At 41.8% G+C, this 25,173-nt stretch overlaps 1 protein-coding gene across 1 annotated transcript in view; it reads right to left on the bottom strand.

Moving 5' to 3' along the window:
* UBE2N (ubiquitin conjugating enzyme E2 N) overlaps positions 1–22,402 on the bottom strand; it is a 33,221-nt gene extending 10,819 nt beyond the window's left edge. Inside the window, exon 1 of the mRNA XM_075551179.1 lies at positions 22,252–22,402. Coding sequence (XP_075407294.1) covers positions 22,252–22,281 — 30 coding nt within the window. The 5' untranslated portion in view covers positions 22,282–22,402. The remainder of the gene's footprint in view (positions 1–22,251) is intronic.
* Between the last annotated feature and the right edge of the window lie 2,771 nt (positions 22,403–25,173).

Below are 25,173 nucleotides of genomic sequence, written 5' to 3'. Positions count from 1 at the left end.
GCCGACACAGTTCTGTCCAAAATCTGACCACCAGCGAATAAAATTAAACAACTTTTTAACACTCTGCTAACTCACGGATAAATAAGGAAAGCAACCAGATTTGGATATTCTGATCTTCTAAGCATCCTTTAGGCAGATGCCATTTTGCACAGTTCCAAGAAATCACCACTTAAGATGGTTAGGGTCTGTATGGCACACCCTTTTAAGTGCTTTGATCTAAAGCTAAACTTAATCTTAGTAACTATAAAAATCAATTTATCTCCTGCCCCTCCCCCGAAAAGAATTTGTTTCAAAGGACGATATTGATTCTGCAGCTCCGGGAGATAGACATATCTGATCAGAGCACACAGGAACAGATGAAGGGGCAGAAGGAGAGAGAGGAAAACAGCCTGGCCCACCAGGCCGTGAGGATGATGTTCCTGAGTACAGCAGCCAGTCCAGAGAGAACATGGATGGCCCCACTATGAGACATGATGCCCCTCAGTGACTAAGGGCGATACAGGGGGCAGCACCGGAGACACAGTGTGGGAGTTGCACTTGACCTGATCCCACCACATCGAGGCAAAGCACTGGGGGAGTGCAGTGGAACAGCAAGGGAATGGAGTGGCAAGGTCCCCAGGGAATGCTGAAAGTGGACTTTGGGGCCAGGGCATGGTGCCCCAACAGACTGGACTGGAAAACACTCCTAAGGGCCAGCAAATGATCCTTGAATGAACTACAAGCTTTTCTTTTGAAGTATTTTGTTTTGTTCCTTGTCGGCGGTTTTTGTTGTTTTGTTGTCTGGTTGTATACTGTTGCTTTGTTTTCTTCTGTCTTGTTTTCGTGCATGTTACTGTCTCCACAGGTCTGTCTGAATAAGACAGGCTGGATGAACTATCTGGAGGAAAAACAATGAGACAGACAGTTCTGGGTGGACTTGGGGTGGGGGAGGGGGAGGGGGGTAAGGAAGTGGTGTTAACAAACACAGGGACAAGGGAACAACATGGGACCCAAAATGGTAGTGAGGGGGGAGTGGCAGGCCTGGTGGGGAATGATCAAGGTTAAGGTTTCGTAGAGAAGAGGTATAGCTGTAGCCCAGGTGAGGACGGAGCATGGTAGTGGGGCAGGAGGAAAGTCAAGGGAGATGGAGGAAGGCGCTGGGAGTCAAGGGGCATTTATGGAGGTCTAGACAAAGACATGTACATGCAAGTATATATATGAGGATGGGGAAATAGATCTAAGTGTCTACATTTATAGGTTTAGTATTAAGGTGGCGGAAGGACCTTGGGTCTCTACTCAAGCACTCCCTCAATGCATGAATACTTTCTTTTATTAAATTGGAACTCTATGATGCTCACTCTCCCGACACAACTGCTGAAGCCAAAGCGGGTAAACAAGTAAATGTGGTGAAGAAAGCTGATGGTGCCCGGCTATCAAAAAAAATAGTGACTGGGGTCTTAAAGGCTTGAAGACAAACAAGCGGCCTCTAGCTCAGAAGCAACAAAGCCCACATGGAAGAACACACCAGCTTGTGTGATCGAGTGGTCCTGAAGGGATCGGTTATCAGGCATCAAAGAACAAAAAATCATATCATTGGCTGCACACCTCCATGATAGGATCGCTGAAGACAAATGGGTGCATAAGCAAATGTGGCGAAGAAAGCTGATGGTGCCCGGCTATCAAAAGAGATAGTGTCTGGGGTCTTAAAGGCTTGAAGGTGAACAAGCGGCCATCTAGCTTAGAAGCAAAAAAGCCCACATGGAAGAAGCACTCCAGCCAGTGCGATCACAAGGTGCCAAAGGGGCCAGGTATAAGGCATCATGCAAAAAAAAGAAAAAAGATATATATGTATATATATGTGTGTATGTATATGTGTGTATACACACACACATATATATATATATACCATATTGAATGAAGGGGGAAGAGCAGAGTGGAGATCCAAGGCTCAAGTGTCGGCCACTGGAGATCCCATCATAGAGGGGTTTAGGAGAGGAGATGGCTCAGTCAGGGTGCGAGGTAGTACCGACGAAGAACACAACTTTCCCCCAAATCCTGGATGCTTCCTCCCCCTAACTACCATGATCCAAATTCTACCTTGCAGGTCTGGATAGGGCAGAGGTTGTACACTGGTGCATATGGGGGCTGGAGGCACAGGGAATCCAGGGTGGATGATACCTTCAGGACCAAGGGTGTGAGGGGCGATGCTGGGAGAGTGGAGGGTGAGTGGGTTGGGAATGGGGAACTGATTACAAGGATGCACATGTGATCTCCTCCCTGGGAGATGGACAGCAGAGAAGGGGGGTAAGGGAGACTCTGGATAGGGCAAGATATGACAAAATAATAATGTATAAATTATCAAGGGCACATGAGGGAGGGGGTAGTGGGGAGGAAGGGGGAAAAAAAGAGGACCTGATGCAAAGGGCTTAAGTGGAGAGCAAATGCTGTGAGAATGATTGGAGCAGGGAATGTGTGGATGTGCTTTATACAATTGATGTATGTATATGTATGGATTGTGATAAGAGTTGTGCAAGCCCCTAATAAAATGTTTTTAAAAAATCAATTTTATCATTGCCTAATAATGAAAAGTCATAGAAAACCAATCAAACAAAAGGGCTCCAAAATTTTTGTGGGCAAATATCATTATCTTTTAATATCACCTTCGCACAAACCTTTTGAAGCCCCTTCAGATGTGGTAATTCTAGTAAAACGAAATAATTTTACTTGTCCCAAACATCCCATATTCCTAACGACTCATGATAAATGGGTATGAGTGCCACTACTGGTTTCTCAAGACCCACAGGTTAACGATCTAAAAAGAAAGAATAAACAATATAATGTAAAACATCTACAATTCTTAGAAAATTGTTTATTTCAGTCTTTAACAAATGTGAGTGACATTTGTTTGGCACTTAAAAAGTACAATCTTCTTGTTTGCTTAAGTGTTTGTTAGTAGGCATCTACACTCTCTGTCTCCTACTCCAGCCACATAGTTGTTCTCGCTTAACTGATGTTAGGTGCCATTGAGTTCGTTCTGATTCATAGCGACTCTGCACAACACTACAGTCCTGAGCCATCCTCACAACTTCCCTTTTTTAAAAAATAAAATCATTTTATTGGGGGTTCATACAATTCTTATCTCAGTCTATACATACATCGTGTCAAGTACATTTGTACACTTGTTGTCATCATCATTCTCAAAACATTTGCTTTCTACTTGAGCCCTTGATATCAGCTCGTTTTCTCCCTCCCTCCCTGGTCCCTTATGAACCCTTGATAATTTATAAATTACTTTGTCCTATCTTACACTGCCTGATGTCTCCCTTTACCCACTTTTCTGCTGTCCATCCCCCAGGGAGGAGGTTATATGTAGATCCTTATAATCAGTTCCCCTTTCTACCCCACCTTCACTCCACCCTCCTGGTATCGTCACTCATACCACTGGTCCTGAAGGGATCATCTGTCCTGGATTCCCTGTGCTTCCAGTTCCTATCTGTACCAGTGTACATGCTCTGGTCTAGCCAGATTTGTAAGGTAGAATTGGGATCACGATAGTGGGGCAAAGAAGCATTAAAGAACTAGAGGAAAGTTGTATTTTTCATCATTGATACCCTGCACCCAGAGTGGCTTGTCTCCTCCCCCACAACCCTTCTGTAAGGGGGTGTCCAATTGTCTACAGATGTGCTTTGGGTCTCCACTCTGCACTCACCCTCATTTACAATGATAAGATTTTTTTGTTGTTGTTTGATGCCTGATACACAACTTCCCATTTTTAAGCTTACTGCTGCACCCACAGTGTCAATCCATCTCCTTAAGGGTCTTCCTCTCCTTTGTCTGCCCCTCTACTTTACTAAACATGATGTCCTTTCCTAGGGACTGGTCTTTCCTGGCAACTTGTCCAAAGCATGTAAGATGAAGTCTCCCCACATCCTTACCTCTATGAGCCTCTCTGGCCATAATTCTACAAGACATTTTTCCTTTTAGCAGTCCATGGTACTTCAAATATTATTCGCCATTATCACAGTTCAAATGCATCGATTCTTCTTCAGTGTCTTTACTCAATGTCCAACTTTTACATGCATATAAGGCAAATTAAAATCCCGTGACCTGGATCAGGCCCAACTTAGTCCTCTAAGTACCATCCTTGCTTTTCAATACTCTAAACCTGGGATCATGACCCCTTTGGGGGGGAGTTGAACGACCCTTTCACAGAGGTCGCCTAAGACCATCGGAAAACACCTATCTCTGACGGTAAACACATATTTCTGACAGTCTTAGGAACTGTGTTAGTCTGGGTACATTAGAGAAACAAATCCTCAGAAACTCATACATATAAGAGTTTTATATAAAGGGTAAGTGCACTCAAGAAAATATCCCAACCCAGTGCTGCCCAAGCCCACAAACCAACATTAGCCCATATATCCGACACCAATCCAAAGTCCTCCTTCATCTCACAAAGCACACACAATGAAATCGACTGCAGGAGGAAAGACAAATCAGTGAACATGTAAGCATCTCAGCACTGGCAGGAGTCTCCACACAGCTGCTCCAGCACCCAGGTCTGCATTGGGGTGGGTCCATGTGGCTTCTCCTGGGGACGTCTTGCAGGAAGTGAGCCTTGCCAGCTGAAGCGGGGAACTAAAGCAGCTACACCCTGGTCTGACGATCAGAAAGCAAGAGATCTGAGAACTAGAAAGGCGAGGCTCACCGAGTCATTTCTCTCTCTGCCCTTCAATTACCCCCACATGTTTATTGGGGTTATTGAGGGTAAGTGCACTCAAGAAAATATCCCAACCCAGTGCTGCCCAAGCCCACAGACCAACATTAACCCATATATCCGACACCAATCCAAAGTCCTCCTTCACCTCACAAAACACACGCAATGACATCGAACCGAGACAACTGCTCCTCTGTCTCCAGGAAAGTCTGCCCACATACAAGTACCCGGCCTGAAGACTGTTACCCATAATATACCATGCTTCAAGACAAAATGTCTTTCGGCATTAGAAATGAATATCTCACAATATAGAATTACATATTGTTTTGTGATTAATCGCTATACTTTAATTATGTTCAATTTTTAAAAATGAAAATACAACCTGCATTTCAGATATTTATATAATGATTCATAACAGTAGCAAAATTTCAGTTATGAAGTAACAACAAAAATAATTTTATGATTGTGGGTCACCACAACCTGAGGAACTGTATTAAAGGTTCACGGCATTAGGAAGGTTGAGAACCACTGCTCTTAAAAGATCTTGTACAGATTTACCTGATGCAACTTGACATTTTCTCTCCTGACTGCTGCTTCCATGAGAAATGATTGTAGAGCCAAGCAAAACAAAATCTTTGATGTCAACCTTTTCTCATGATGCTACCTATTGGTCCAGTTGTGAGTATTTTGGTCTTCTTTCCATTGAGTTGTAATTCACACTGAAGGCTATAATCTTGATCTTCATCAACCAAGTGCCTCAAGTCCTCCTCGCTTTCAGCAAGCAAGGTGTCACTGCATACTGCAGGTTAATAAGTCTTCCTCCAATGCGGACACCATATGCTTCTTCATATGAAGCCAGCTTCGCTGATGATTTCTTCAGCATACAGATTGGATAAGTATGGTGAGAGGATACAACCCCATCACATACCTTTCTTGGCTTTAAACCATCGAGTATTTCCCTTGTTTCATTTACACAACTGCCTCTCAATCCAAGCTCAAGTTCTACAGGTGCACAATGAAGTGGTTTGGAATTCCCATTTTCCTTAATGTTATCCAGTTTGTTATGATCCATACAGTCAATGCTTTGGCATCAATGAAATACATGTAAACACCTTTCTGGTACAAGGGGATGTACACACACACACCAGGGAGAAAAAAAAAAACTCTGCTGGGCAGAGCTTTCATAGTATGCATTTTTCCTGCTAGGCAAGCATGAGAGACTAGCTCTGAGTTAGTGCACCCAGCGGTGTCACCTAGGAAGGTTCTCTCTGTCCACAGTCAATTTTTTCCTAAAACCAGTTTTGTTTTAACCTTGTTTTTTTTATGATGGCCAATTTAAAAGAACAGTGTATAGCTGTGAAATTTTGTTTCCTACTCAGGAAAGATACTACAGAAACTACTGCAATGTTGAACACAGCTTACAAGGACAGTGCTATGGGAAAAACAAGTGTACAAGTGGTTTTCTCGTTTCAAAAAAGGTGAAATGTCGATTGATGACAAATCTTGTTCTGGATGTCCCTAAACTTCCCGAATAGACAAAAATGTTAACTCATAGTGCATTTGGAGTTCCTTCAACAAGTCAGAATGGTAATCAAGCTTTGTATTTAGAAGTTCTGAAAAGATAGCTAACTGTGTGCGACAAAAAAGGACTGATTTGTGGCAGATGGGGGACTGATTTTGCCACGACAATGCACCTGCTCACACAGCCATCTGTGTGCCAGTTTTTGACAAAAAACAGCTTCTCTTGCCCCATGGACTTTACTCATCTGACCTCACTCCGTGCAACTTTTTTTTTATTTCCATGAATGAAAAATATGAAAAGATAGCTATTTGATGACATCGAAAAGGTGAAGGAAAAAAACAAGAGGTGCTGTCAGCCCTCCCAACAGATTTTGCAAATGTTTCAAAGAATGGAACTTCAGATTTGATAAATGTAGTACTAAGTATAGTGGAGAGCACTTTGAAAGTAGTAAGACTGTTTTGTAAAAAATATATAAATACAAAGTTTCTGGGGGGGGGAATCCTACTTTTGGAGGTACACCCTCTTATTCTCTGCATTCAGTCAAGTTTCACTGTACATCAGCAGTGATATCTTTTCCACCTCTTCTGAATCCAGTGCCTGAACCTCTGGCAGCTCCGTCAAAGGACTGCTGCAAATGTTGTTACATGAGCTTCCTCAAAAATTTACTTTCATGTGCTATCAATGACATTGTTCTATAATTTGAGCATTCTGCTCAATGAAATGTTTTGACAAGCTAATGAAGAACTGGAAGCACTCACTCATCTATGCCAAGAAATTTGGAAGCCTGATACTTGGCCCACTGACTGCAAAGATCCATATCTGTACCCATTCCAAAGAAAAGTAACCCAATAGAATGCTCACTTTATTCAAGTCAAGCTATTTGCATTAAAGGAACCTCTGACCATAACAAGATAGTTGAAATATACCAAGACCCAGTATGAACTGGTTTGTGCTTTGTATTAGTAAATTTCTACTCCAGTAGAATGGCTAACAGAAAAACACAAAATAGCAAGCAGAGAGCAAGATGCTGAGAAATTAGAACCTCATCCATTGCTGGTAGGACTGTAAAATAGTACAACAATGAGAAACAATACTTGCAGTTTGGCAGTTCCTCAAAAAGTCAAATCTAGAAATGTCACATGATCTAACAAATTAAACTCCTAGGTATATTACCCAAATGTCTTGAAAATAAGTCTCATATCTTTACAATTTCATTGCAGCATTAATCAAAAAGTGGATACAACCTGAGTGCCCATCAATAGATGAATGGATAAGCAAAATGTAGCACACACATACAATGGAATATCATTCAATCCTAAAATGATATTATGGGGCAATGGTGGTTTAGCAGAATCCTCAACTTCCACACAGAAGGTTTGATTGCCAGTCAACATGTCTGTGCACAGCCAGTATCTGTCTGTCACTGGAGGTTTGCATAAGTGCTATGACACCGCCAAACATCATTTGGTGAAAACTCCGAGGTCACAACAATCCATTCTGCAGGATATCACTACGAGTTATGGGCAACTTGATGGCAGCTAACAACCAACAAAAAGAAATAGAGTTCTGATACATACTATTAAATTGATTATCCTTGAAAATAGCATGCTAAGTGATATAAGTCAAGGATAAAAAGATAAATACTGTCTGATCCTACTTATATGAAAAATTTGAAGAGGAATATATTTAATATCAAATCAAATTTAATAGTGGTTATCAAGGGTTTGTGTCAAGAGAATGAGAAGGCATTGCTTAAGGCAGTGGTTCTCAATGTTCCCAATGCCGTCGTGACCCTTTAATACTGTTCTTTATGTTGTGGTAACCCCCCCCAACCATAAAATTACTTTCGTTGCTAATTCATAACTGGAATTTTGCTACTGTTATGAATCAGGCTACCCCAGTGAAAGGTTTGTTCAAGCCCCAAAGGGGTCGCAACCCACAGGTTGAGAACTGCTGGCTTAAGGAGTACTGAGTTTGTGTTCAAAGTGTTGGAAAATGAGAAGATGGATTGCATAATTGGTGTCATCCAAATAATAAAAACTTTTATTGTACACATAAAAATAGCTGAAATGACAAACTTTTTGTTACATACTATGAGGTTTTCAAAATGGAAAAGATCATGGATTTTTCCCCTATGCTTTCTGATGCCCCCTAGAATATCTGAACACAATAAAATTAAATAACAAAATGTCTACAAGAACCCTAAGTAGAGATTTTTAAAAACAGACAATTAGAAAGATGTAAAGCTTAGTGAGAGATTTTGGGATCACTGATCAATAGGGACTAAAGCAAAGTTAAAGTGAATGAGTATGTTCAGAAAAATATAAAATGAGAAAGACTCCTAGGTCCAAACCCCATAAGAATATCATTAATTAAAGGCTTTAAAAACAATTAGGAGCAAATCCAACACTGGCCTTCATATTAATTATATGCAAATGTATACACTTATTCTGGAATACTGTTGAGTGTTCAAAGCATTTACGCAATTTTTTTTGGTAGCTGCCTAAGAGAGAGCGTAAAACCAAAAGGTAAAATCTATTCCAGAGTGGGTTTCTTCTTCTTGTTTTAAACTGCATCCAACTGCAAAACAGAAGCATCTGATTTAATACTACAATAAGAAAACAATACATAACTCAGGCAAGGTCTCAAAATCTCAACCCTAAAGATCTCTGATTTTACCCATTAGTCACGAAAAAAGGCTCAGAAATTACTTCTGGTAGTATCCAACAACCATATTTAATCTTTAAAGAGGCTAAAATGGTATCCGTCCAAGGATTCACAATTAAGCAACAGATAAACAAAAGCATGATTGGTGGCAGATCAATACATCACAGGTGGGACTCCAGAAGCAAGAACAGGACCATGACCAGGACATATACACTATGAGAACTTAAAAGACTGGTCCAGGGCCTTCTGAACTCCTGCTAAAGTTTGTTTTGTTAACTGACGGCCCCCAGGGCCTGAATATGGTTTTAAATGTATATTCTATGTAATGTAGGTTTTATGCTAACTGAAAGAAGCCAGACCAAAAAAGGCCACAGATTATACGATTCCATTTATAGGAATTGTCCAGAATAGGCAAAAGCATAGAGAAAACAAATACGTGGTTGCCGGGGGCTGGAGGTAGAAGGGCAGAGTGACTAATGGGAACAATGCAGGCGCAGTGAATTCTTTAATGTGGCTCTTCTAGCCAAAGTCTATAACTCCCAAGCAAACAACTCTTTCTGCATGGGTATGGTTAGAAGGTGAGGGCAGGTACTGTTAGGATTTGCCTGTGGGTAATTATGAACAAGATACCCTGGAGTGGCATCCTGCTGTGTATAAAATGAACCCTTTCAAAAGCAGGAGAAGGAATTCTTATTTACCAGCAAGGGCCAGGAGTAGAGCGTATCCTCTAGACCTGTAATCCCTAAACAGTGTACTGTACATCCTGAATCCAGATGGCAGCTACACTACTGAGGTGAAGAGGCAACAGATCCAGGAGCCAGAGAATGGAAAGGGTTGATAGACTTCCTAACCCACAGAGCCACTTAAGATGAGATCTCTTGGGCAGGAGGCTGGGTTGTGGAGAGGGGTGTCTCTGGGGGGGTGGGAGGGAGTTGTTTTTGCTGACCCACAGAAGTAGGACTGAGTGCCTTCCAGCTGAGGCTTACTAGATTTAGGTGTGCTGGGTTCACTGACACACAGAGCTTGGGGCTGAATGCCTTTGGGTTGAGCTTACTCAGGTAACACGTCATGGGTAAACAAATACCCTGAACATTTCTTGTTATCATTACAACTTGCCCAAAAAAGTAAAATAGGGTTTCTTTTCACTCACTCACTTCCATAGAGTTGATACCGACTCCCAGCAGCCCTACATGACAGGGTAGAATTGCCCCCTGTGTGTTCTGAGACAGTTTACTCTTTATGGGAGTAGGAAACCCCATTCTGCTCCTGAGGAGTAGGGTGGTAGTTTCGAACTGCCAACCTTGCAGTTCTCAATAAAGTAAATGAAGCATTTACACTTTCCTTCAATATTGAGATTTTACTATTTTACCTATGAAAAGAAGTTTGGAAAAGTGAAACATAAGGGAAAGCAGGTTTTTTATCTGTATTGTCTGATTATACCATCTGAATATATTCATAAATTACACTTATAATGTATTTAAAAATAAAAAAAATTAATTTTCAAATGAAATGATTGCATTTGAAGCTGAGTATCTGTGGCCCAAGCAGAGAAGCTCCCAACTTGTAAGACAGTTTCAGCACTGCTCAAATTTCCCCTGAAGAATTTGATGTTTAACCTAGTGACATTCTATTCTCCCTATCCCACTTTTCTACTTACCCATCAAAATTTAGCTTAAAAGGCATCACTCTAAATCTCTGTTCCCTATGTCTATCTTGAGATGTCTCTCACCCAGCTCAGCACTTCTTTGGTATCCTCCACACTGATTCCTTTGAAGTCTGTAAGCAGACACTGGCTGGCTGATATTACCTACAGTGTGTCTCACATTCAACTCTTCTTTAACATTTGTTTTGTGATGCACACACAAGGCCAATGTTTCTGCAAAGTGCACACTAAAATCATCTGGAGCTCTTAAAGCAATGAGAACATCTGCCTATGGCTGGGCAAGTGTTCAATTTACAAACACCCCCAGCTTATTCCCTGGCACCACCCTGAACTACTAAGCATTCAAATTATAAGCAAGTATTCAGAAAATATACATTGTAGTTCCTATATTCATCAGACTTCAACAGTTCTCTCCTAATTAAACTGAAAGATTCAAATTAAGAAACGGGAAAGGTATGACTATTTCCTTTTCTAATCAGTCAGGGACAGGTACCTGAATGGAGCACTTAGGTGCAGGGCAACAAATGACCCAAGGAGCTCTATTTGAAAAATTTATTTAATGGAAATAGCTTTTACAACTAAAGACTGTAAATCACTGTGCCTCCATCTGTGAAAAGACTTTTTTTAAAGAGGAAAGAAGTAAAAAGGTATAAATATAGATAGGAAAATATGTAAATACAAAGACAGGTATATTTGTGTGTGTGTTTGTGTGTAAATCCTACAAAGAAGCAGATGGACTTTGGGACCTCTACTTAAATCTTACCTCAGTACAAGAACGGTTTGTTGTGACAGTGTGGCACTGTATAATATTCACCTTCCCAACAGGATCATCTTTGAAGACAAAATGGATACATAAGCAAATGTGGTAAAGAAAGCTGATGGTGTCTGCGACCCAAAGAAAAAATGTCTGGAGTCTTAGAGGCTTGAAGTTAAACAAGCAGCCATCTAGCAGGGAAGCAAATAAACCCACATGGAAGAAGCACACCAGCCTATGTGATAATGAGGTGTTGATGGGAAAAGGTATCAGAAGTTCAAAAACAAGGAATCAAATTGACCTGATAAGGTGGAGACCCAAAACCCACCTGTAAGATAATTGGACAGTCCCTCATAGAAAGGCTACACAGATGGGATGGTATATCCAGGTTTTGGCATAGCTATAATGATGAAATAAATATACAACTGTACTCTAGTTCTTTAATATTTCCTCCCCTTAATATTATGGTCTTAGTTTTACCTCCTTAATCTTGTTAGACCTGCATATGTTCATTTGTCTAAGATCGTTCATGGATGAAAACCAAGATAGATAACCCTTGAGAAACAGTTAACAGGAGTAATGATTCCCTGAGGGTACCAGAGAGTTGGGAGGGGAAGGAAGAGCTAATAGCAATAATGACTGTATAAACTCACTAGAGGGGCATGACTAACAATTGTGGGTGAATAGATAAAATGGATGGTATAAGATACAGCAAAATAGTAATAATACTTACAATATTAAGGGTTTTGGGGGGTAAGGTAGGTGAGGGAGGGGATAAAAGAGAGCTGAGATCAAAGAGTTCAAGAAGAAAAATGTGAAACAGATGGTGGCAGCAACTGTAAAACTATGCTTGATCTACTTGAATTATGGATTCCCAATAAAATGATTCGTTTTTTTAAAGATTTTTTAAAACGCCAAAGCAAGTTACAATATGGGCAGGCACAAATGTTTTTCTTCTCTTCAAATGGCAATGAGGAAATTAAGTCAGGACCATCAACTACATTCTCTCACAGTGAAAATACAAAACCCCAAGCCCACTCTCAATGAGCCACTCCTAACTCACAGCAACCCTACAGGCTTTCCAGACTGTAAATCTTTATGGGGGCAAAGAGCCTCAACTTTCTCCCCAAATGAGGCTAGTGATTTTGAACCACCGACCTTGCAGAGAGTGGTCCAATTCTTACCCGGGTGTGCCACCAGGGCTGTGAAAACACAAAAGTAAATCCATATATAAATGAATATACTTCTAATTTATTTTAGGCGTATATAGGACAACTAATGAATCTTAACTCAATGGTAGTACTGGATTAAAAGAAAATATATTGTTTAAAATTAACACTAGAACTGTCATGAAATCTTATACAAATGTGTTTTATTGATAAGAAAACAAAGACTAAACTCACTGCCATCAAATTGGTTTCCAACTCACAGTGTGACCCTCTAGGACAAGGCAGAACTGCCACTGTGGGTTTCTGAGACTAACACTTTATGGGAGTAGAAAGCCTCATCTTCCTCCTGGGGAGTGGCTCGTGGTTTTGAACCAATCACCCTGTGGTTAGCAGCCCAACACCTAAGTGTTCTGTAGACTCTACTCATTGGAAGCTCAAGCTCAGTCTAAATCAAAGCAACAGGAAGAATGTCACAGAGGCAAGTGAGGAATGTACCAACCCCAGATACAGACATACTAGCTTAAGTTATACTGTGTTACCAAGCAGAGCCTTACTTAAGCAATAGCACCCGATTAAACCACAGTAACACATCTTTTAATAATAATAAAGCACTCACACCTTGCACACGAACGTGTTTCCACTTCATTTGTACAAATAACAACACTACATGTGTTGTCGATTAGTATCCCATAGATAAGGGAAAAAGAAGAGCATCAAGGAGATGGACTGACTCAGTGGATGCAACAATAGGCTAATGTAACAAACGCCAAGGATGGGGAGGTCACAGGGATAGCTTTGACTGGATGGTACATAGAATAGTGCCTAGTACAAAGTTGTTACTCAATAAAAGATGCCTAGTACTTTACTTAGAAGGCTCTGGATAGAGCTTATATTCATGTGCTCAACTAACCATTCGGCCGATGCTTCCTTCCAGACCACTCGGGCAGCACAGAAATTTGATGTAGCGCATTGTTCTATTCACCGACACATGGGGTCACAATGAGTAGGCATGGGTTCAAGGCAATTGGTTTGGTTCTTGGTTTCTTATTCACTGATGAGAAACTATGCAGACCAAGGGCTCAAGTAGAGGGAAAGTGTTTAGAAAATGATGATGGCAACATATGTACAAATGTGCTTAACACAATGGGTGTATGTATTGTGAAAAAAGCTGTATGAGCCCCCAGTAAAATGATTAAAAAAAAAAAAGAACTGGGGGGGGGAGGGAAACCGAGCTGATTCCAGGAACCCAAGTGGAAGGTGAATTATGAGAATGACGAGTGCAACGAATGTATAAGGGTGCTTTGCTCAATTGATGTATGTACAGATTGTGATTAAGAGCTTTATGAGCCCCAATAAAAAAGAATGCCAAAAAAAGAACTGTACAATTTTTTATTGTAAGCAAATACTAAACCTTCAAAGATAGTTGCCACCAGTGTGCATGCTGATGAGTTTAACAATTCAAAATTCAACCCTTCTTCTGCCCCACCCCCACAGTTCTTGAGGCCAACTCTATAAATTTAGTAACTAATCAGCAATCATTCTCAGCAAGAATCTAGTAAGGTCTTACTCAACACACACTGTGGATTTCTGGTATGTGCCATGCTCTCTCACACCCTACTTCCAGCTTTTATACCTGCTACCCATTTACCCAAAACATACTCAATTCCCCCTCCTCCTTTTGACTTAGCCAGCTCATAATCTCCATGGTTAAAAAAAAAAAAAAGAGCTCTTCCTACTACATCTGAACTACTTGTAATGTTCAAAGCCCCTGTGCTGCCCTCATTTCTTTGTTTCTGTATCTGCTTCTATACTACAAAGGCACTCATGATGTGAGATTGAAATTTATTCAGAATCTATACTATTGGATTATGTAGCATAAGTTATTTTCTTCTTAAATCCACTTACACACAAGTAAAACATCCTACAAGATGTAGGATCAAAAATAGGCACTGAATTGTAAGTCAGGAATCCTGGTCATTCATGTTCCTTGGCCTGTATAGTCCTCACCAGAGTGTGGGAAAAATGCTCTCCAGGGTATAAAACTGATTGTAATAAGTGTGAAAGTAACTCAGAACAAATAGGCAAAGCAAATGAATGCAGTACGGATCTTATCACTTTAGCATAATGGATACTCAGGAACTACTTGATTTGCAAATCTCAATTTCTTCTGCATGAAAATTGATCAATGGGAACTTATGGAAGATCCTTTATAGTGCTTGGCTTGACACAAAAGAGCTTACCACTTGCTATTTTTAATTTACTTTCAATTATGCCCACCTTCCCTAATCAAAATATTAGGTACTTATATGAAACAGCATCCATATAACCAGAGAGTTTAATCACTACCAAAAGTAATCCAGGGACTTAAGAGACCAGACAACCCTTAGGGATCCACAAATAAGCTTAGCAAGAACCTGAATCTCCAGAAGTCATATACAGAAAAATGATTTATTTCCTGAGAAGGGCCAGATCCTTCAGAAAATTCTTTGAGAGACAACACCAGAAGTTACTCATCACACTGATTCGAGTCAAATTTTCCACATAAGTATATCTGTTTCAGAGGACTTTAAAAACAAAAAGGCCATCAATTATAATATATGACAAGTACCCTTTTTAAATGGAGAAAAAGAAAGGAAACATCAGTCCAAGATTTGCAAAGCTTTTATCACAGGTCAACTCAATGAACCTGGAGGGAAATATGCTGAGTGAAATAATTCAATCACAAAACAGTAAATATTGTATGAGACTACTAGTATAGAGTCAAGAAAAGGTTTACATAAAGAAACACTCTGATGGTTACCAGAGAGTGGAAGAGGAAGGTAGATAAAATCACAGAAGACAGTAGGAAGAACACAAGATTAAAAGGGATTGGCAAACACTACTGCATATGTACTCCTGTAATAACATGAAACAACTTACAAGTGGATCGACAGATATATCAGCTAACCAGAAATGGCACATGGGAAAAATACCCATGAACGTATTTGTTGTTATTGTTAGATGTCGACCCATAGCGATCCTGTGCACAAAAGAAGTAAACACTGCCTGGTCCTGCGCCATCCTCACAACTGTTCCTATGCTTCACCCCATTGTTACAACCCCTCTATCAATCCATCTCCTCTTTACATCCTTCTCCAGGGACTGGTCTCTCCTGACATGTCCAATGGATGTAAGATGACGTCTCATCATTCTTGTCTGCTACTCTGATAATACTTCTTCCAAGATAAATCTTGGTCAGTTGAAACAGCATATTCCATAATCACAGTGGTAAGTAGTGATTGACATCTTTAAAGTTCACAAGTGGCCATCCATCCAAGATTCAACTATCAGTCTTACTCCTTCCAAAGTAAAAAAGAATGAAAAAAGTAAAGCCTCAAGGAAACCATTAGGCCAAAGGATGAATGGATCACATGAAGCCCACCACCAGGTGCCCAGCTGCCAACTGTTCTGAGCAGGATCACAGTAGAAAGTCCTCGATAGAATAGAAGAAAAATGTAAAACAAAATTCAAAATCATAAAAAGGCCACACTTACTAGCCTGATAAAGAACCGCGGGACTCTGGCCCTGACACCTTCCACACTAGGACCGAACCTATCCGAGATAACCTGCTAGCCAAACACAAGGCAGACCAATAACGCGAACAGAAAGGTCCACGAGGAAGGTGCTCCTCAGAACAATCAATTACAAGAGACCAACAGGGCAGCATTTACCAAAAAAAACCCTCAGAAGTTAGGAAGAGGCAGGAATGAGCACACAGAAATGGGGAAACCCAAGGAGAAGTGGGAAGAGTGTTGTTACAACTGAGGGGATTGCAACTAAGGCCAGGAAACAAAATGTGTCTGGACTGTTGAATTGGAAATTAATTGGTTTACTTACACTCACACTACATTAAAACCATTCAGATGTGTTTCTAAAGAATCACAATCACAGTGACATAGAACTTGTCTCAATGAAAAGTCAGATTTCATGTCACATCTGACCCTAAACTTCAACAAATAGAAAAATAAATTCTAGGAGCCCTTGTGGTGATGAGGGTTAGGTATATTAGGCTTCTAACCTTATGAAAGTCAGTGGTTCAAATCCACCAGCAGCTCCACGGGAGAGCTGTGAGGCTAATGCCATACAGGTTTACGAAAGCTTCAGGAATCCTGTGCTGTGAGTCCAATCTACTCTATGATAGTCACTTTGTTTTCATTTTGGTTTAGTAAAATACTAGTCTTAGCAGGGTGGCTAAATTTTAATCAAATATGTCAACTTACTCATTTCTAAGGCTATCTTTTACTGTTTTATGATTACTAATGATAAAGCAATGGAACATATATAACTAAAGTAGATTTGGTTTAGTTTCACCAAATCCATCCCTAAAGATGTGTCCCCCCAAAACTTCTTCTTTATAACTGATAGGATTGGTGTTATTTTAGGGTTAATTGATGCACCTTTGCGACTATACTCAGTCACTAGATAGAAAAATGTAAGAAATACAGGCAACTAGAAATTCTAACTAAACAGAAAACTTCTAAGCTTCATCATAGCATGCATACACACAAAGTTATTCTTTACAACACTGTCACATTAAAATTATGGGAACATAATCTAAAAGTTATCAATAAGCATTGAAAGGTATCACAAAGCAGCCCTTTATGGAGTATGTTCACTTGAAGACGTAGAGTTGTTGGGAGGTTGTCAAGTTGTTTGTATTGGAGGGGTGCCGAATAGGGTACTAGTCATATATGCCAAGTTTATCTGGAAGAACACCCGATAAATCGGTAATAAAGTTTTGCCCAAACGCAAGAACTGGAAAGCTGAAGGGCTGATGAGACTCTATGTGCCTATTGTTAGTTGTCCTTGAGTCAATTGTGTTATCTTTATAAGTACATCACCAGGACATCTTCAGCGATGCCTCTGGGTGGGTTCAAACTTTTGGCTAGTTGTCCAGCGCTAAACTATCTAGACCACCAATGGACTTCTGCCTTCTCAAAACTCAAGACCATCCAGTTGATTCCAACTCATAGCAACCCTATAGGATAGAGTAGAACTGCCCCCTTGAGTTTCAGAGACTGCAACTCTTTATAGGAATAGAAAGCCTCTTCTTTCTCCCTAAACTCCTTCAGACCCTTCCAAATATGTTCCTAGTCAACCCAAAGATTTCTTTCTTTTAATGAACTATTGTGGGAACAAGACTACCTCCAACATTCAGCCCACACATCATTTGAAGATTGGATGTTAGTGTCAATTCCAATTATTCAGATATTATCTATAAAGCACTTACAAAGTTGAATTGATATATAAAATGCTAACTCTTCCAAAACTTTCTTTCAAAGAAAGTAAAGCTTATTCACGCATTCAGTCGATTAATATTCGAGTGCCTAGAATACTGCTCAGAGCTTTAGCAATGCTGAAGTTGCCTGAGCCTCAGCCTCCATGAAGGTTCATGGGGGTAAATAATACTAAGTGGAAAACATCAAGCAGTGATACATGCTATGAAGACATGAGGAGACAGAGAAATTATGCAGAAGGGAAGCTACTTAATATCAAGTAATAGCAAATTGCTCACAGGTAGATTCAGCTCATTCGTTCACTGCCATCAAGTTGACTCCACCTCATAGAAACACAACAGGACAGAGAATTGCCTCAATGAATTTCTGAAGCTGTAAATCTTCATAGGAGCAGAATGCACCATCTTTCTCCCAAGGAGCAGATAGGAGCTTCAAACTGCTGACCTGTAGTTAGTAGCCCAACACGTAACCCACTACACCACCAAGTAGATGGATCCTTGATTCATTATAATATGCATATGCAAACTGTTATACATACAAGGTTATTCTTACAGCTCTCTCATAAAACAGATCGGAACTGTCTGAAAGCTATCAATAAGCAGTGAAAGGTACCACAAAGCAGCAGCCCTTGATGAAGAGTGTTCCCTTGAAGACTTAGAAGGTGTGGGGAAGTGGTCAAGGTGTTGCTCAAAAAAACTAAAACGCATTGCCATCAAGTTGATGCCGACTCATAGGACAGAATAAAACGGTCCCTTTGAGTTTCCCAGACTGCAACTCTTTACAGGAGTTAATAGTCCATCTTTCTCCTGAGAAGCAGCTGGTGATTTTGAACTGTTGACCTTTTCATAAATCTCAAGAGGGAAATGACATACTCTAAATTGTACAGAGATAACACAATCTTCCACCTAGAAGAGCCTAATACCTCTTCTTGACCAGGTAATAGATGACGGTGAAATTGGACAATAGCTTCAGAAAAATAGGTAAATGTGTCTGATTCAGTAAATATTCAGAAAGGAGAGCCTGTAGCTCTGTTGTAAGATTCAAGACCAGCCTCTCAACAATTTCAGGTCTTAGGAAAGTGCTTTGAATCAGTTTCTATAGATTGTAAAATGTACTATCTATTGTTTACTTCAGAATAAACTAAAGAGTCAACATGTTTGCCTTGGATGGGAAATTTAATTCAGTGGCACCTTGCTTGTAAAAGTACAAAAATGAGTTCAGGCAGTAAGTTGAAGCCCTCACAGTTTTAATGCATTTGGCACACAGTGCCTTCTGCAGAGAAAGGATGGGGAAAGAACGATGCAAATGTAAATTCTGGCCATTATTATAATGTAACTAGTATAATATTAGTAATTGTCCAAATCAAGACTTATTTGGCTTGATATAATTTTAATATAGCCATTAAATTATATCAAGTCAAATATAAGCAATACTAAAATTTCATCCTTTGGAAGTCAAAGGAACCAATCAGTCCAATGAAAGACAATTTGTCTCTACTAACTCAGGACAATAGTTACTTACCTCCCACCCCCATCCATCATTATATTCCACTGTAGTTGGTTGACAAAAAGGCAAACTTTTAAAATAAATTCTTATGTAAACCTAAAGAAGTACTTTCACTGATTACGGTTGGAAAATCTACATAAAATCTCAACTGGGGGAAGGGGGCAGCGGGAATGAGGAGCTGATGCCAGGGGCTTAAGTCGAGAGCAAATGTTTTAAGAATGATGAAGGCAATGAATGTACAAATGTGCTTTACACAACTGATGTATGTATGGATTGTGATAAGAGTTGTATGAGCCCCTAATAAAATGATTTTTTTTTTTAAATAAGCTCAACTAAACTCACTGCCATTGACTCATAGAAACCCCACAGGACCAAGTGGAATTGCTCCTGTGCGTTTCCAAACTATAACTCTACTTATTTTGACATTTTAGCTAATTTACCATCACATTTACAGAACATCACATTCTATAACTCTTTACAGAGGTAGAAAGCCTCACCTTTCTCCCGCATGGTTTTGAACTGTTGATCTTGCAATTCTCCGTCCAATGTGTAATCACTATGCCAACAGGGATTCTAATAACTTACATATAGTGTAAACAAAGACACCAGAAAAATAACTATCACTTTTTCTAAGGATTAGAGAAATCAGTCCCTTTAAATTAAATCAAACTCAGCCTACTGCCATTCAGTAAATGATGATTCATAGCAAGCCTACAGTCCGTTGTAGAACTGCCTCCACAGGGTCCCTAAGGCTGCATACATTGTTAGTGGATTCCAACTTAGGACCTCTTGGTAAGCAGCCTCTTGATAGGCAGCTGAGCCCTTAACCACTGGACCAACAAAGATTCTTTTTAAGCTACCAATGACATTAAACTAATGCCACCTAATTAAAATCTTTACAAACTGGAACACAACGGAGTGATGCCATCAACAAGATGCTGTAAAATAAAGACTATGAGTTATCACAGTCTTGGTTTAAATGGTAAAATTATTAAAGTCTAATTAATATAAACGCATTAAACTGTGAAGGCTTTCAACTTACTGCCTGAACTCATTTTTATACATTTACAAGCAAGCTACCACCAAATTAAACTTCCCATCCAAGGAAAACATGTCAACTCTTTGGTTTATTCTTAAGTTGACAATCAGCTTGAATATCAGCTTGTATTACATATTTAATAGGCCCAAGTAACAAGTAAATACCAACTGTAGGATATGTGGGGTACATTCCTAAGATTCTTCCATCCTTATTGTTTAACTAGCCCTTAATAAAAATGATCAGAGGTCATGTGACTAAAATCACATTATAAGTACCTTCCAATGCATATGATAATTAAACCTCCTCAGGCAAAATTCAAGTCAAAACCATTATGACAATAGATTTTTCACTATCGCTGCGATCTATTCAAAGTCAGCCCTCCACACAAGGATTTGTCGTGCACGTTCGCACGCACTCTGAAAGACAAGAGAATGTTCTATCTGTTCTAGCTCCCTAATTTCTCAGACCGGCAACCTTATAAAGTAAATGTCTTGTTCCTGTAAATCAGTGGTACCTTCCTCATGTCAGACCCTTTCATACAGTTCCACATGTTGTGGTGACCCCTAACCATAAAATTAGTTTCACTGCTACTTCCTAACTAACTTTATTACTGTGATGAATCAGGCGACCCCTGTGAAAGGGTCGTTCGACCCCCAAAGGGGTCACAACCCACAGGCTGAGAACCGATGTTATAAATGAAGCCCCTCAGGCCAGAGAAACCTCAGTTCAGATGTATTTAAATGCAGGCAGCTCTAGCTAACTGATCCAACATCCGAATACTTGATACAAACATCCGGCAAAGTCAGCAGGCTATTTTCACTTCAAATGCACCGCCCGCAAAACTTTTAATACAAGTTCACCAGGGTCTATTAACAAAAAACAATACTACCATTTGGTCCCTTCCATTGACATTTTGAGTAACACCTTCAGTCACCTGATGTCCTTTATTTAAAAAGGCCTTCAAATTTTCCAAGACTAAGTTTTTATGAAACACAAGCAATATTTGACGATTGAGGGTCTGGGGTTATTCATTATGCTAAGAATTCACGAAACAAAGACGACGCTGAATTCCTCCTACGTTTCTTCAGCAGCAGTTCCTGGGGCGTGAGAGTGGAGTTTACGCACAAAAGCTAGAGGCAAGAGAGTCCGTAAAGTCACGGTCATCGAGTCAATTCCGGTTCCTAGCTGACCCCTGAAGTCCTCCATAAATAGGGCCCTCCACGAGTCTGGAGTGAAACCTCTGCTCAGAAACAGCTCTTCAAGAGTTTGCCAACCAGAGTAAAATCACTTCGGGTAGATAACGAGTGGAGCCTTCCACAGGAGAGGCCATCGCGGAAGCAAAGCCCGCGAGCCCCTCGCACCGCAGCCCGCCTGCCTCGAGCCCCCAGGTAGGTCCCCGCACCCGGCGGTCCGGGCCGAAACATGTGCCAGCGACAGCCGGACGCGCGGCCCGCCGGCCTCGCCCGCCCGGTTCATTCATTCTGAACCCGGAGCCGTCGCAAACCCGGCGGGCCCGCCGGCGGGGAGCCGAGGCCAAAGCAGAGGGGTCCGTGTCCCGCCGCAACTCCAGCCGGGCGCCGGGGCCCCACGGCGATTCCCGCGCGCCCGCGGCCTCTATCCGGGGGTGGTGCGAGGCCGCGGAGGCCCGCGCCCGAGACCGGAGCCGGGAGCCCCGCGGCCCCACCCTCAAAGGGGCGCGGGCCCGAACCCACCCGTCAGCGGGTCCTCCGCCTGGAAGCCCCCGGCCACCGCCACCCGCTGCCTCGCCGCGGCCGGAAGTCACCCCGTGGCCCCCTCCCCAGCGCCCAGACTTCCCTCACAACCGCGGCCGGGATCCCCCTCGGCGTTGCCCGGGGCCTCGCAGCGCGGGCCTCGGCCGGAGAGACACAAGGGCGGCGCTGCCCCGCGCCGAGCGGCCGAGGGCAAGGAGGGAAGGCAGGGGTCGGCCTGGGCGGTTACCTTGATAATCCTGCGGGGCAGCCCGGCCATCTTGTCAGATCCGGCGTTCGGCCTCGGGTCTCGTCTCCGGCTCTGCTCGCCTCACGCACGAGTGGAAGTACTACGCTCCACTTCCGGGGGACGTTGCCGCGCCCGCCGCCGCTGTGGCCGCCGCCGCCGAGGCCCCTCGGGAAATGTAGTCCCTGCTAGGGCGCGGACTTGGGCGCGCGCCGGCTTCTCCAGGACCTGCCCCCTCCCCCTTGCTCCCCGCCCTAGCCCGGGCCGAGGGCTGGCGGAAGTGACGCGCCGCGGCCGGGCAGGGACCTGGGGGAGGCGGCGCGGGAGGCGCGCTGCTGCGGCGCTCGTGGCCGAGGCTGCCGCGCGGCTGGGACGGGCGCGCCGCGCTCCGCAGGCCTCTTATCCGCAGCCGTGCCCGCGCCGGTCGGCGACGTAACAGAGGCCCGAGCGACGCAGACGACGATTCATTCATTCATTCGTGCATTCATCCCGGTCCTGTTTGCACGCGCGCAGGCTGCCGCTGCAGGGACCCAGTGCGGTCTGCAGGACTCCAGATATTCTCCCTCCAAGGACAGAGAATACCGACATTCGATAGCCAAGCAAATAACCGTGGGAACCCCTTGTCACAGTATTTTGATAATCAAATTTCCCATACATCGGCCCGCTTTGACACCCCTTAGCTCTGGAAAATAAAACAGGGTTTCCAGGGAGTGGGGACGGGAAGGTCCCCGAGACCTAGTGGGTGAGACTGAAATTGCTCTCTTGACCAAAGGCCAGAAAGGATTCCAGAGCCCAGAATAATCATCGAAAAAGCCACTACCCACAGAATGTGAGGACCTAATTGGATTGTGCGTGGGGCTGGGGAGGGGGCAGCTGAAGGTGGAATTGTTAACCTCCCTGGCGGTGATCCCGAGTGTGGCTTGGGGTAAATGATAACTGTCAGAAGTGTATCATACCTGCAATGTCTACTAGAGAGATTAAAATGGGTAATTTCTTAAGAATTACAGGCCTACAATATAAAACAACAAATTTTATACAAAACAATGTACTGCTTTGGGTACAAAATTATATAATTAGACCGCCAGGGAGTTAAGATGTATTAATGACATCTTGCTATGCCGTGGGCTCTTACAGGCATTTTTTTATTTAACCTTCATAGCAATTTTAATGGCAAGATGCTGTTTACACTTTACAAATAAGGATCAGAGTCATTTGACTCTTTCAAGGTTATGCAGGAGAAAGTAGAACTTTGAACCCAAGCAGGTCTGCCAAAATATGAGCCCTTACTTCGTACATTTTCCCCAGCACAGTAAACAAAGCAGGAGATGGTGAATGAATGGAGATGTGCCAGGCATTATAATAGAGGTTATGATTGCAAAAAAGAAGACTGACCCTGCCTTTATTTAAGAATCCAGTGAAGGAGAGAAAAACAATTACAATCCATCATCCTAAGGACAGTAAGTTAAACAAACAAAAAGCCTCTAAACTCACTGGCATCCAGTCGATTCCGATGGGATTCTGAGAGTTTAACTCTCAACTCGACAGAAGTAGAAAGCCTCTTTCTCCAGCAGAACTGCTGGTGATTTTGAATTGTCGACCTTTGGATTAGTAAGGCACAGTATAACCACAACCCCACCAGGGCTCCCAGAAATAGAGATTGGTTTATTCTTCTTGTTGGGGTGTCTTGGAGTCCATTCTGGCTCAATGGCTACATGAACTGCAGGACACTGGCCAGTCTTACACCATCACCATCTGTTTGAGCCCGTCTTTGTGGCCACTGTGTCAATCCACCTCAAGTACATAAGTAAGGAGCATTGTTACTGTGTTTCCTCAAAAATAGATTTGTACATTCTTCTGGCAATCATTGGCATATTTAATATTTTTAAAATAATTTTGGTTTATTTGATATTTTCAACAATACCATGATTCAAAGGCCTTAATTCTTGAGTCTCCTTTTCATTTCCCAGCTTTTCTATGCATAGGAGATTATTGAAAGTAGCCAGTTTGGGGTCAGACACAGCTTTGTCTTTATGATAGTTAAATTTTGTGAGTCAATTTAGCGGCTCTATCAGGATTCTTTTGGTTTGAATTGGGGCCTAGTAATCCTCCATGATTTATTTGACTGGACACATTGTAGTCAGCTCCATAATGGGATCTGTTGTGAGTAGCCAAGCAGTTGTGGGAAGATTGAAGTGGAGTACAACCCCTTTATCCAGCTCACAACCGTGATATAATTGAAAGGAAATTTATCCCAAATGTGTGGCTGAAGGTTGTAGGAAAGCTTGCTTGCTAGGCCTGGATCTTGCATAAAAACAAACCAAAAACACCAACATCCATAACCCAAGGATTGTAAATTATATAATCCAAAGCCAAAGGAGGAAATAGTATCAGAGCTTAAATGGTAAGATCCTGGTTTGCAGAAAGCTATGGATGACAGTGGAAGCCCTAAATATATTTGGGAGATCTACACAAGCAATAAACCTCTGGGGATTTCCCTCTAACTGTAACTGAGGGATGGGAAGAAACAGGTTACTGTACTGAGAGTTCTGGAGAGATGACTATAGTAAATCAAAATGACAAACCTGACTTGAATGATTAAAACCTTGTCACTTGATCTCCCTGATACATTTTGGAGTTGATCTGGTTTCCAATATTTTCTGCGTTTTTTGTTTGTTTCATATTGGGTTTATCTCTGATGTATTTTGTCATTGTGGGTAGCCTCGAATCCCTGTTAAGTGTTTCTCTGTTTTGGGGTACATGAAACACAGGATTGATGGACGTATAGAGAAAACAATTAGAATAAGGTTTCCTGGAGGGTACAGTAGGGGGATGTGGGGGAAGGGAGAAAGGGGAGCCGATATCAAGGAGTTCAAGAAGGAAGAAAATGTTTTGAAGCACTGTGGTACACTCAAGCAAGTGTACAAT

This window comes from Tenrec ecaudatus, chromosome 6 (genome assembly GCF_050624435.1).
Source record: "Tenrec ecaudatus isolate mTenEca1 chromosome 6, mTenEca1.hap1, whole genome shotgun sequence".
NCBI classification, from domain to species: domain Eukaryota; kingdom Metazoa; phylum Chordata; class Mammalia; order Afrosoricida; family Tenrecidae; genus Tenrec; species Tenrec ecaudatus.
Note: the sequence above shows the minus strand (reverse complement) of the source record. Positions and strands in the feature narration are given on the sequence as shown.